We start from the raw sequence: 14,176 nt of genomic DNA on the forward strand, positions 1-14,176 counted from the left end.
TGTACTGAGAGCTCGTGAGTCAAAGCAGAGGGGCTCCAGGCGACTCATGTTGAGGATCATTGTAGGCGAGTCTCTGGGTTCATGGTCACATGTATGCGCTGCATGACACACGCTCGAGTCACTCGATGGGGGCACCTGGCTGTACTGATTGGGCCGTAAGCTGCGTGTGACGGTAACAGCTCAGGCTTTAAACAATCTTTAAAATTTAAGTAACTTCTTACCTTCTTACATCAGTTTGATGCTTTTTTTTTTTTTTTTTTTTTTATTAAACACTTTTCTCCAAACCAAATGTGACACGCTAGGGTGTTGGGTTCAAGGAGTGACCAGGTGGGGAGTGGTGATGGGTGAATTTTAGTTTTTTCCTTTTTCCTATAATTCTTAAATAACAACAACCAAGCAACTAAAACTCCATTGCTACTTTCCATAATAACCAGCATCTGTCAGGGTTTTAACAACTCTGGAAATCAGAAGTCACAAACAACTTCAGTAAATTAACTATAAACTGCAAGAAAGTGCCAAAATCAAACCTCCAATTCACAAAGTATTCCCTCGGCCTCTCTGCTCTCCAGTGTGTCTTTTAAAGTCCTCATCCTCTGAATTGGCTGCACCTGGTTCTCATTTCCTCTTCCCACAGTGTCATACAAAGCGCATTTAACACCAAATGAAATTTGATGCATATTGACTGGGGCCTGCTACTCTTCTCCCTGTTGTTCACCTGTGGATCTCAAGGAGCTTCAGTAGATATGTGAAATATTATTACAGATAAACCTAGATATGCAAACATGTAGAAATGTAGGTTTACTGTGCTGTGTTTGTGCTGTTTGTTTCATACCATAGAGCTCACCTCACATGAGAAGATTATTGCTTTGCACTTTTGAGTTAGCCTGGAAATGATGGAATCTGGCCTACTTGTGAAATGCTATGCAAGGCTCACCTTCAGCTAACGTTACATTATTTCATATTTGTTCTTTTTGTTTGTTTTCAAGGAAAAAATCATGTTTGTAAATTCATCGGTTGTGGAAGAAACGAGAAGTTCAACTATGTGGTAATGCAGCTTCAGGTGAGTACTGCAGCCGCCGTTCTCATCCCACATACTCACGTTGTAGTGTATATACCATGGTATTATTTCAGTTTTGGGGGGTGCAGTGGTGCAGCGGGTTGGACCGGGTCCTGCTCTCCGGTGGGTCTGGGGTTCGAGTCCCGCTTGGGGTGCCTTGCGACGGACTGGCGTCCCGTCCTGGGTGTGTCCCCTCCCCCTCCGGCCTTACGCCCTGTGTTGCCGGGTTAGGCTCCGGTTCCCCGCGACCCTGTATGGGACAAGCGGTTCTGAAAATGTGTGTGTGTGTGTGTGTGTGTGTGTGTGTATTTCAGTTTTTTTCTTTTTTTTAAAATAACATTTTTCAGATGTGATTAAGAGTAACGGGAGTTGTTGAGTGGCTGGCTGATGCACTTACTGAGGGAGGACACATTTTGTCTTATGAGTGTATTTGTCTGGGTGTTCAAAGAACATGGCTCACGTGCTTTGAGATGCAGGTCAGCACCTGGAGCTAAAAGTACAGATGATGGAAGCGGTGTGTGTGTATATGTGTGTGTCTATATACATACAGATCTCTTTGTTTCTTTTAAGCTGCGTTGAGGGCAGCAGGTGGCATAGGGTTTATCCTGTGGTCTTGCAATCAAGAGATTCAAGATTCAAATAACAGTACCTTGGTCAGGGTACTTACCCTGAATTACCCTGGAAAAAAAATTACCCATCTGTATCAAGGGGTAAATCAAAATAAGTGCTTTATAGTAGAAAACCCCATTCTTACCATGGACAAGGCACCTGATAAACAAAAATAGCTGTAAGCAGAGAAAATCTGCAACTTCCTTCTGCTTCCCTTTACTCTTGCAGTCCACATGCAGCCCCCATGTCCACGTACCCCCAGCAAATAGACTCCTCACAGCTGTCCACCTATTGATCGTCTCCCATCTCCTGCCCCTGCTGCTCAGCTTCCAGGGAAACAAACAGCCAGCCAGACTCCTGCCATTCTGGGCGCAATGGTCCCCGTGCTATTCTTAACCCTGCTGCTGCGCCTCTCTGCTATATGAGCTATTTTAAAGGGAAGACGAGAAACAGTGAGAAACAACCATCTGCTTGGAGGACGACGCTCGTACTTGCCTGTGCTACCACAAATGCAGGAACTGTGATTCTGCTGGGCCGCAAAACTGTCCAAGGCGGGAGAACCATCTGAATTGGTGACACGGCACAAAAGAATAATGGCACATATTTTTTTGTTTATGGAACATGGCTTAAAAGGCAGAGTTCCATTAAGCAGGCTGTGCAGAAGATGATGGATGTTGCTTGGGTTGTGCAGTGGTGCCCAGTCCTTCCGTGACCACTCGGCATGCCGGCCATGGGGCCCAGGGGGCCTTCACGTTTTTAAGGGTGTATTCTTTCAGGAAATGGGATTGCTTCGGAATCTGGGGCAGGACTATCACTGAGTGAACTGTGAGGCTGTATGAATCACAACCTTTTTATTAATTGTGAAGTCTGCCTTCACAAGGATAGAGCCAGAAAGAAAATGTCTGGAAAAGCACATCTGCATTTCTTGTGGGCATTTAAACCGCAAATGCAGAATAGGCAATATTTGCATATGAATTTGTGTACTTGATGTTTGGTTGATGATGGACACCCGGTAGCGTAGTGGTTAGAGCTCTTGCCTTTTAATGGTTAATGGGTAGTGAGCCTTTTGTCTTCATGTTTCACATGTGTTGCTTGAACTTGCTCAGGGCTCTTCATCCCTCATGTTTAACTAAGTTTCCTAGTGAGTTGAAAGGGCTTACAGACACTGATGAAGGCTCCTGGGCTGACGACGTCCCTGCCCCTAGCCCTGTTAAGATCATTGGTTATACAGACCGAGGTCCTCACCCTTGCTGTGAGCCTCCTGCATCCTGCCTGAAGGTCATTCAAAGGTTCTGCTCTGTTATCCACAGGGAAGAAACCTCGCAGACCTCAGGAGGAGCCAGCCCCGCGGGACCTTCACAATGAGCACAACCCTGCGGCTGGGGAAACAGATCCTGGAATCAATAGAAGCCATTCACTCTGTCGGGTTCCTGCATCGCGACATCAAACCTGTACGTGTGTCTCATAGGGCCACTCCTTGCTTCCCAGACGGGATCGATGCCTCCAGTGTTCTTCCAACGATAGGAGATGGACTGAGCACAGCACAGCGCTACCTTTTGGTTTATAATTAGTCATTTTTTGACAGTATATATTATCATTATGATACATTTGTGAGGGAAAAAATGTGAACCCTTCAGAATTGCAGAATGGTTGAAAATGAACCAAAATAAGGTTTTAGAGTAGCCTGGTCGAAGTCCACACCTAAATCCAATAGCGATGTTGTGACAGGACCTGAAACAAGCATTTCAGGCTCAAAAACATACGAGTGTTTCTAAATTAAAGTGATTCTACACAGAAGTGTAGTGAAAGACTGATAATGAATTGCAGGAAGTATTTCGTTGCAGTCATTACAGCTAAAGGTGCCTAGTTAAATGTAATGGGGGGGACAATTACTGTTTCACACAGTGCCAGTTGATGCTAGATAATCTTATCCATTAAATAAATGAAACAAGATATTTGTTCACTCAGCTGTCCTTTATCTAATATTAGGTTTTTGCTGAAGACATGAAAACATTGTCTCAAAAACTTTCAGTTGGGGACTAATACTTTTTTGCAGCACTATTTCTGGATTTCTGCACAAATGCCTCATAAAATGTGAGCTGTTCGTGTCCCTTTTCTTACAGTCGAACTTCGCAATGGGGCGGTTACCTTCAACACACAGGAAATGCTACATGTTAGACTTCGGCCTTGCAAGACAGTACACCAACACGACTGGAGAAGTGCGACCCGTGAGTGAGCGTCTCATTTACTGGCTCTTTATTTCACTGTCCTAATGACAAATACATGAGTTTCAGTGATATTATGTTGCGGAAATTTGTGCAGCCGTCAGTGTGTAGACAGCGACACGAAATGTGATGGGTTTAACATACCAATAGGAAACTGTATGTAGCTCAACTTTGGGTTTCCATCATGGTGAAGGGTGGGCCGCTCCAGTTAGCGACACCCCGACCCAGGACACGGCTTTTACATTTATGATCAGGCTGCATTTTCAAACCTGCACTCTTCACCTTCCATGTCTGAAGTTGTTTGGAAATAATACGTACTGGTATTGGCATTAACTTTGAGCTGTAAATTTTAAAATAAATAAAAAAAAATGCCAGAGCTGCACGGATTGTGATTGAATACTCGGCGATGTTTAAACAGACATGCTGACAGCCTTTTTGGTTTGCTCTCACCTGACTGACCTTGAGAAAGATGCCAGTGTTGCCTCTGAAGCCATCAGTGTGGGTTGTCAGAGACTACCTCTTTCTTAAGACCAGGATTTTTCAGTGAGTGAATGAATGAAAACTTTAATACGCAGATAGAAACTGGACTTGTTTGCATAAGCATATAACATGCAACATGTGTACACCGAAGAAACCTGAATAATTACAATGACATTGCAGTGTAATATACTGTTATGCAGTGATTTTTAATTATAAACTGAAATTTACCAAACATCCAAAACCCAGTTAGGTTTCATCCAGCACTCTGTTGCTTACATTAGCTTATGCAAGAGCTGGCAATTGCAGCCTGGTGTCATTGGCTCCTCTGCAGCTTACTCCCCAAGTGCTGCAGCGTGACACGAATAGATGATACGCCTGCGTGCAACACGCAGCTGGGGTGGGGCAGCGCACGGCTCATGTCTTGTCCTGACTCAGCACCGGCCTCTTATTGATCGGAAGCCCAGTTTGTCCCAAGGCTGGCCGACTGCGGTGGACACCCACCTGTAGGGGCCAGTATGTGAGGGACCCTCAAGCATCCTCTATCGGCACTCCCAGGTAGTGAGGCAGCCGCGGAGGCGTCGCGTGTCTCCGAACCTGCGTTTGACTGCAGAGCTTAGAAATCATAGTGTGCATATAAATAGCACTGGCTCATCCCTCCTGGATTCCCTGGAACCTGAGTGTAATGAGATGGAGCGAGTCGGTTGTGGGCCTTTTCGGTGGTGCTCCAATGTTAAACTGCGGTGTCCAGCTGCCCCTATTTGGAATGTCAGTAATTCTCATACCATGCCTCATTGTGCTGCTCTCCAGTTAGTGAAGAAATTTAAGCAAAACAGATTAAAATATTGATAGTATAGATGTCTTTCATTTCACAGTTTAAAAACGACCCTCCTCTGAATTAAATGCAGAACTTCCAACGCCCTTTATTCAGTGGTATTTTTGAGACATCGTAAGATCAGTTCTTACATCTTTGTTTTGGTATTAATTAATTGGACAAATTCAGTTTTTAATTGTACAAATAGCGCAGTTTAACGCTCTTGACAGGTTTGAAATCTGCTAACTGCTCTGACAAAGCAGCGGAGCGGACATCTGTGTGTGAGTCAGGCAATGGAAGGAAACACACACAATGCTGGGCCTTTGTTTAGTGGACTCCCTCCACCTTCTGTCGTTCGGGCAGCTCAGCAGTGACCACCCCTTACCGTGGTGTGTTTTTTTTAATATCCCGGCCTTTGCTCATCACATCAGTCCGCAGTGCCGCCCTGCCACCCTGCTCAGCCTCACCCAGTCCTCTTGTTTCCTGACCTTCATGCATCTCTGTCCCCCCTACGTGATGCACATCTTATCCAAACCACTCCTCTATGTGTTTAAACCCAACAGACTATGTTGTGTATCAGTTATATCTTACCCATTCACCTTGTGTGAGTTGTTCTCAGTTGGTAGCTGCAGAGACAGCTTAGTGGTTAGAGCCTATGCCTTTGGACTCAAAGAACCCAGGTTCCAAACCCACCCCCTGCTGAAGTACCCTTGATTAAGGTAAATGAGGAAATTTAAATGCTTGGGTTAGTCCCCAGACAGTTTAGGTAAATGTTTAGGTAGCTGCTGTTATCTCGGACTTACGTTCACATCAATTCCCAGATTCAGTTACCCTTCCAGTATTGTTGTTTGGGTTATGAAGGTTTCAGTGCTTTTCTGGTGACCTAGTTCTGCATGATACCAGTGAGGCTTTTTACATGGTGAGTCAGCTACCTAGATGATTAGTCTCTGCTTGCAGCAATGTCAAGGGCATTGTGACATTGACTGCATTTCTGAATAATGTATACCAGCTGTTGTTTCAGTTTTCATAAGCCATCGGCACCCAGTTCAACCCAGGTTGTGAGTGTCCACTGTTTTGAAAATACATTTTTTATGTTATTGGAAAATCTTTCCCGGAAAGTGGGCTCGCTCTCTCTTGCAAGATCTCCCACAAGCTGCGCAGACGAAACCTGACTCTGTGCCGAAATGGCCCTCAATTATTCATCACTGCTTATCGAATGTTCTCATGGATGCTGAGCAGCTGGAGCATCTCCGAAGCACAGTCTCAGCCAATCGCAGTGGGCGACCCCACTGGGACTCGTTGCCATTGGTCTGTGCACAGTCAGTCGATTTGGATGTATCTCATGAGTCTTTAGGGCAGTTTGTCAAGTATGCAACTGAGTGCCACCACTACAGAAATATAGTGTCCGTTTATCAGCATTTGCATTGTTTTTTTTTATTGTGCTCCACTAAATGGGTAGTCAAGCTCCATGAAGAGACTATAAACAAAAGGAGATGTTACAGGTTATTTTTTGAAAGTTGGCACGTGCACATCCTTCTTGATTTTGCTTATTTATTTATTTATTTATTTATTTATTATCCATCCGTCCATCCCTAGTTTTGCTGGGTTATTTTAATTTTCTCCTCCTTTTTGTTTGACTGTTTCCTTTATGTTTTGCAGTTCCTTTTGGCCTTTTTGTTTTGCAGCGCATGTTTGGCCCGTTTCTCCCATCCGTTTTGGTTTGACAGAGGCGCGCCGCGACTGCAGTCACCCACCGTTCCTCTCCACTGGTACAGTGCAAAGGTCTCTCGGAACACAGATTCCACCACCTACTTTTACCTTTTTAAGGTTTCAGTGTAACAACAAGTGCTTCATCCTTCAACTGATAATAGTACATAAATCATTACTGTCACTTCTGTCACAACATATTTTCAGATTCTTTGACACTGTCCATCTGTTAAATTTATGGACTGGTCGCTTGGTAAGTCTGCTTTGATTTTATTGATTTGTATTTTAAGTTGACTTGGTATACATTAAATTAACTTGTATTTAGTGTGGCCATTATTGGGGTTCAGGTGGCCACAAAGACGGATTTAGGCACCAGGCAGCTGGGGTTCCGGCCAAAAATAGCAAACCAAAACTGAGGGTGTGTCCTTTGTAATGCAAGCCAACATAAATTCACAGCAATAACAGGTAACAGTGCTGAACAAAAAAGAAACGTAAAGAAACTGAACAAAATAGGATCACAAACAGGGAGCTGTGATATCTAAATTCCTCCCATCATTCTTTTTTTCTCTTGTTCTCAGGCCACTTCTTATATACCAGCCTTAATGTCAACATAAGTAATCAATAAGGTGTCAAATGGCAACTAGTTGTCATTCTTTATGAGAACTGGCATGGGACAGGCTTTGGGGGCTGTCCATCAAGTGTATCCACCCCGTGCTAAGCTTGGGAGCATGTGGGCCCATCCGTCTGGGGGAGCTGGAGAAGACTGTTTGCCAGTGCATCACGTGAGCCTGTCTCAGGGGCCGCAGTGTGCCGTGCTGCTGCTGGAACACGGCATGTCGCACCGCAGCTCAGCCACACCTCCACTCCCCCGCCTCTCCCAGGACACTGCTACCATCAACACTCACATACACACACAGACACACACCATGCTTGGCACATAGCCCACACTCTCAAGCCCCTCTCCCTGCCTGCTGAGATCCCTACCTAGTCTCTCTTGGTTTTATTTCTTCCTTTTTCCACCTATTTTTAATTCATTTTTGTTGCACATTTCCATTGACGAGGTTTTTTAATCTGCCACGCATATTTTAATCTATGGACATGATATAGAGGACCATGCGTTCTAAGTAAAACACCCTAATAAATAAATAAGAGGGTCAAAGGACACAATTTAATTAGAGCTATAAACACTTAGCGTTCTATTGGAATATGTGCTAAAAATATCATCCAGCAAGCAAAGTTTGCAGTCATAGACATGACAGTTATTATGTCAGTGAACCTGTGAGGAGTTTGGCTTCACATCAGAAGTTTGCATTGTAATAGGGCTTTTCCTTGTGCTTCTCCTTCAGCCGAGAACCGTCGCTGGGTTTCGGGGAACGGTTCGCTATGCCTCAGTGAACGCTCATAAAAACAAGGTTGGTGCTCTGACGGTCATTGCCGCAGCTGTCATTGTCGATTACACTGCTATTGATCATGCAGGCAACTCCGCTGTTGTATTAAGCTAACATAAAAACACCGCGGAACATTTCTTTTAGTGTTAATGCTGCCCATTTATGTTGACATATAGTAGTATATGTGTGTATGTAATATATATACATTTTCTTTTGCAGGAAATGGGTCGCCATGACGACTTATGGTCTTTGTTTTACATGCTGGTAGAATTTGCTGTTGGACAGCTGCCATGGCGCAAGATAAAGGACAAGGTGTTGTGCTCTTCTTGAAGTGTTCACTGCACTGCTGTATAATTACCTGTCTGCATCACACAGATTGTAAGTGGCAAGTTTTAACAGTATCTGCTTTGGTTCCCTACACAGGAGCAAGTAGGACAGATCAAAGAGAGATACGATCATCGTATGCTGCTCAAGCACATGCCTTCTGAGTTTCACACCTTTCTGGACCATGTGCTCAGCCTCGACTACTACACAAAACCCGACTATCAGGTGCCTGCTCTCTACTTGTGATCTAAAATTTACTTTTATTCATTTAGCAGATGTTTTTCTACAAAGCAAAGTCTCTGAGAACAATACAAAACGTGCATTAACAAAGGGGGAGAGTTTTCGATACAGACACTTATATAAGCCACCATATGTTACACAAGTACCTGTATGTAGCATTCTTCCACTTGCATATTGATCTTATCCGTTTAGGTTTCTTCTTCTCACGTCTGTTGCCTTTTCTTCCTTTTCCTTCCTTAAGATGAGTCTTTTTTAGGTCATATTATGTGACTGATATACAGTTTTGCTCAGGCTTGTCATTTAAAGCATATTTGCATATTTATGGTTCAGTATTTTCCCCTGAACTGCCCTTTGTCTACTCAACCAATACAGTATATATTGGCGTAGAAAGTTAATTATATAACCAAGGCTGGACATAATTAGATATGGTAGCAAAAATAAATATAGTACACTTCAGTGCAATAATGTAAAGTGTCATTGTTTGCTAGATGTGTTTTTGGTGGTTTCATTGCAAGAAACGTGTAAAGTCTGTCGGTACAGGCTACGGTATACAATTTATAGTTGTTAATTAATAGGGTAGGGCGCTGTATAGGGTAGTTAAACAATGTGTTTAATTTTCAGGTTATTGAAAGTATTTATTATAATTAACAGATAAGTCATTTCATATAAGATAAGACACAGGAATTTTAAACATGCTGGAAAATCAGGTGTAGATATTTATACTTTTGCAGTTGGAGGTCTACATGTAAAAGCTGAAGTGTGCAAGAAAAAGCATTTGCCAGCATTTGTGCTGTGATTTTCAGCTTTTAATGTCAGTGTTTGAGAACAGCATGAAGGAGCGCATCATAATGGAGAACGAGCCCTTTGACTGGGAGAAAGGAGGGGCGGACTCGGTGATGACCGCCTTTACATCCACTCCACCTCAGCAGAACACGAGGCAGACAGCCGCCATGGTGGGGTGAGGTTCCCAACTGTGTCCAGGTTTCTTTTTTAACAGAAAGTTTATTTAAATATAGATGCAAGTTTAATGAACAGAAATGTAGCTGATTGGAAGCTGCAAACTTATTTTAAGGAAACGTGGCTTCTTGATAACTACATGGTTATTTTACGGAAAAGAAACTGCTTGGTAAGTACAAGCTTATTAAATGGAATTGTAGGTTCTTTATAGCTACACAGCTATTTAACAGGAGTGTAGCTACAGTACCTGGCAGCTGCAAAGCTTTTTTTATGAAAATGTAGCTGCTTGGTAGCTACAAGCTTATTTAATGGAAATGTATTAGTTACTAGCTACGTGGTTATGTAACAGAGAAGAAGCTGCTTGGTAGGTATGTGGTTATGTAATGTAAATGCATCTGCTTGGTAGCTACACACTTTTGTGAAATGAATCCTTGAGAGCCACACATTTTCTTTTAAAAATTCTTTTTTTGAAGAATAAATAAATAGATGATTATTATTATTATTATTATTATTATTAACAATAAATGTGTATCACTGCTATATTAATATATTTTTTATGTTTGTTTTTTACCGTTGACTGTTTTACTCGAGGTAATACCTTCTGAATTTACTACTTTTGTTCAAGAGTTTTATGAGGCTCAGAGGACTGAAAACAGCCACCATCAGGTTATGTTCTTATGGTCTAGTGTAAATTGCTGTTTGAGAAATCATAGTTCCTGTGCCACTTTGCCCCTTTCACAGAGCTATATCAAGGATCTCTCAGATAAAGTCTAGCGGGGATTCATGAAACATTTCTTTTCACCCTTGGCTCTCCACCCTTCATCCCCCCTGTAGTGTTTGTGTCGAGCTCTGGCCCTTGCGGCAGTGACAGTCTTGCTTTGTAGCTGCCCGTCAGCCAACACTGCAGCACGTCCTCCCTCTCGCAATTGCAGCGGCTCCCTCTCTGGGGACATCATTATCGCTTGCTGCTCTCTGGCGTGGGATGCAGGCGCCCGGACACTCAGATCTCAGCACATTGAATCGGGAGGAGTGGGGGACATGAAGGGACGCTTACTCAGAGCTTGCGTTTCAGCTGCAGCGTCCACGTCGTTTCAGAGGGACACATGACCAGTCGCACTGACAGCAGCTCTCTGTCCTGTTAGGTCTAATTACGCTTTATTGGAGTTGCTGTTGAACGCTGACATTTCATTTGTTTATCTAATTTGTTCCTCAGAAGAACGCCTACCTCTTACAATTTGCTCCAGACATTTAATGCAGTATGTAATCCTCCATATCATATTTGTTTCTATTATGGAATACCAAAATACATTTTATACCCTATACTCAGCAGTTTTTACAGATGAACATTTTGATTACATTTTTATTTTGTCAGAGAGGAGAAGGGTAAAAAAGCAGTAGAACTTTGACACCAGGCATAAATTAATTACTTTACACGTGGGTCATTTGTATTGATTTACATGTCTACATGTGCACCTTGTAGAATTTATAGTTGACTGTATGAATGAGGTCCTGAAAATGATGGTTCATTCCAGAAGATGCTTGTTGCAGCTTTGTCACAGTGTCACCAGTATCATTCAGCTCCCTTTGCCACCTCCCCACCTACTATTCAGATTATACCGTAACGCTGATCACAGGCCCTCTCTCGCAGGGTGGTGAATGTGACTCCGGTCCCCGGCGACCTGCAGAGGGAGAACACGGACGATGTCCTCCAAGATGAACACCTCAGCGATCAGGAGAATGCTCCACCTGTGGTGCCTGGTCGACCTGCTGAAAACCTGGTGGCCCCTGAGGGTGATGGGTGGGAAGATACAGATTTCAACCGCAACAAACTCAGGATCAGCATCGGCAAGGTGGGTGTGCACCACGGCAGAACAATGACCTGGGGGCGGTGGCCCCTGTCAGAGCTGATGGATGGCAGTGCGCCGCCCCCTTTACTCACCTGCTCCTGGATAAAAGCCTGTCCAGTGGAAAGGAGAGCTGAAAAAAGACAGCCAGAAGGAGATGCTTACTTATATTGTTTTATATGCTATGCTATACCTTATGTTATGCAGAAGTTAAAAACCACTGCAACACCTTATGACATTAGCTACAACAGGAATATTACTATATCGGGCCAGCAGGTGGCATAGTGGTTCACACTACCTCCTTTTCATATCTAGATTACAGGGTTGAATCTCACTTATTGCTGTAATACCCTTTATCAAAGTATTTACCCAAAGTTGCCCCAATAAAAATTATACAGTTTTACATTTACATTTATTTAGCAGACACTTTTCTCCAAAGCAACTTCCGGTGAACTCTATGTAGTGTTATGAGCCCACACACCTTATTCATCAAGGTGACTTACACTGCTAGATACACTTCTTACACTTGGTCACTCATCCATACATCAGTGGAACACACTCTGTCACTCACACACTATGGGTGAACCTGAACAGCATGTCTTCGGACTGTGGGAGGACATGCAAACTCCACGCAGACTGAGTGGGGATGAAACCCTTGTACTCTCACACCATCCAGGCGCTGTGAGACAGCAGCGCTACTGTTAGTAGCGTTACAGTTTTGTAAATGGATGAATCATTGTAAGTATTCTAACACTAAATATCACTTTGGAGAAAAGCGTGCGCTAAATGGAAAAGTATTACTCAGCACAGCAGCATTTCTCCTCATTACACAGTTATTCCTCTTCCACAGTGGGTATTTCATTCAGTATAACAGCACAGTCATTTCTACAAGACGTTTTGGGACAGACGTACACACTTTGTATCTCAAACTCAGAAGGTGTTTTTTTTTCATGGTGGTCCCAATATGGTTGTTGTTTGGCTCAGTCTAGTGTATTAACCTGTGTGTTACCCTGGAAACAATGATCATTAGTGTCCCAGTAGGGTTGAAATGGTGCTGGTTGGAATCCACCTTTTTAATACTAAATTAGTAGGTGGGGGATGGAGACAGATATTGCTTAAAAGACAACAGTGAAAGACCAGCTGGCATTGCAACATATGTTGGTTATCATTGGCATGCATAAACATATTCTTCATTTTGGTATTTGAATGAATTTTAAGTATTTTCCATCCAGGAACCATTTTTCCCATAATAAATGGTGGATAATTCCATCCCTTCACAACAGGAATTTCTTCCAATGGAGTGATTTCATGGTTCAAATTTACCCTGTTTTGTGAGAGAGAGGTGTATATCTGTTTTATAATATGCCATACGCTGGAAATTATTGTTCATGGCATTTCTATATGCATGGTAAACTGCGTGTGTATGTGCGTGTGTCGGACTGCTAATTCTTTACCGTAGAGATAAGCGAGCGGTATATATCCCATCCATTTCCTCTGCATAATCTCTCCCACATCAGGCGCAGGGAGCTGCAGAAGACGACCCCAGCCGAGGTGCATGCCTTATGTCCCCGGTGCGAGGGGTACCACCGGAGTCCCCAGGCACGCAGGTTCGCTCCCTACGGTACCGCCGTGTCAACAGCCCGGAGTCTGAGCATCTCTCAGCTGCCGAGGGGAGGGCTGATGGCTATGACAAGCGGTGAGTGCTCTGGCTGGACTTCTTTAATAGCCTGCCAACATTTTCTTGTAAAATATATTTTGCCTTTAAGATTTTGGGAGCGCATCCACAGACCCTCCTTGCTTAACCTCTGGGTGCCATGCTGAATTTCTGATATTTCATTGTGATGTGGAATGAATTGATGTGGAGATAGAGATGGCTAACCCTTACACTGCGTGCGTGCGTGCGTGCTTTTGTGTTGCTTGACAGGTCGCGTATGGACATGCTGGGCTCTCCCTCCAGACACCTATACTCCTCCCAGCCTGCCCAGATGCTCTCTGTGGACACGGCGCATGGCGACCGGCAGGCCAGTGGACGGATAGAGGTGTCCGCCTCCGTGGAGCACGAGGCTCTAAGCAACGCCTTCCGCTCTGTGCCTCTTGCTGAGGAAGAGGACTTCGACAGTAAGGAGTGGGTGATCATTGATAAGGAGACAGAGCTGAAGGACTTCCACCCAGGCGCTGAGCCCACCACTTCGGGGACCACGGATGAGGAGCCAGAGGAGCTGCGGCCCTACGAGGACCCGGAGGAGCGGCGGAGACATGGCGTCGAGGCTGTGGTGCGGCCCAAGACCCAGGACGGAAGGATCCGGGCAATGTTGCCGCTCGCTGAGGAGGAGACATCTCGCAGGAGCGTCCGGCGACCTTCCACATCAGAGAGCCGGCAGGATGGGGCTGGTCCGAGCCCTGCCCACTCGCCCAGCCACTCGCTGCCTTCCACCCGGCCCAAGCGCAGGGAGTCTGAACCATCTGGACCCCACAGACCAGTAAGAGCCCTCACTATATAGTCCTCATTATCCCTATTATCTGATGGGAAAGGT

General features: G+C 44.3%; 1 protein-coding gene across 4 annotated transcripts in view; it reads left to right on the forward strand.

Annotated features, from left to right (window-relative positions):
* ttbk1b (tau tubulin kinase 1b) overlaps window positions 1-14,176 on the forward strand; it is a 41,206-nt gene that overhangs the window by 10,864 nt on the left and 16,166 nt on the right. For 3 of the 4 annotated variants that reach the window (XM_029251481.1, XM_029251479.1, XM_029251480.1), the window contains 10 exons: window positions 987-1,060; window positions 2,977-3,117; window positions 3,790-3,894; window positions 8,236-8,301; window positions 8,497-8,589; window positions 8,701-8,826; window positions 9,645-9,799; window positions 11,447-11,648; window positions 13,160-13,338; window positions 13,567-14,122. In XM_029251481.1, the coding sequence (XP_029107314.1) occupies window positions 987-1,060; window positions 2,977-3,117; window positions 3,790-3,894; window positions 8,236-8,301; window positions 8,497-8,589; window positions 8,701-8,826; window positions 9,645-9,799; window positions 11,447-11,648; window positions 13,160-13,338; window positions 13,567-14,122 (1,697 nt within the window). Of the gene's footprint in view, window positions 1-986; window positions 1,061-2,976; window positions 3,118-3,789; window positions 3,895-6,848; window positions 6,952-8,235; window positions 8,302-8,496; window positions 8,590-8,700; window positions 8,827-9,644; window positions 9,800-11,446; window positions 11,649-13,159; window positions 13,339-13,566; window positions 14,123-14,176 lie in introns of those variants that run through there. The other variant, XM_029251483.1, reaches the window with a different exon arrangement.

This window comes from Scleropages formosus, chromosome 4, assembly GCF_900964775.1.
Source record: "Scleropages formosus chromosome 4, fSclFor1.1, whole genome shotgun sequence".
Lineage (NCBI taxonomy): Eukaryota > Metazoa > Chordata > Actinopteri > Osteoglossiformes > Osteoglossidae > Scleropages > Scleropages formosus.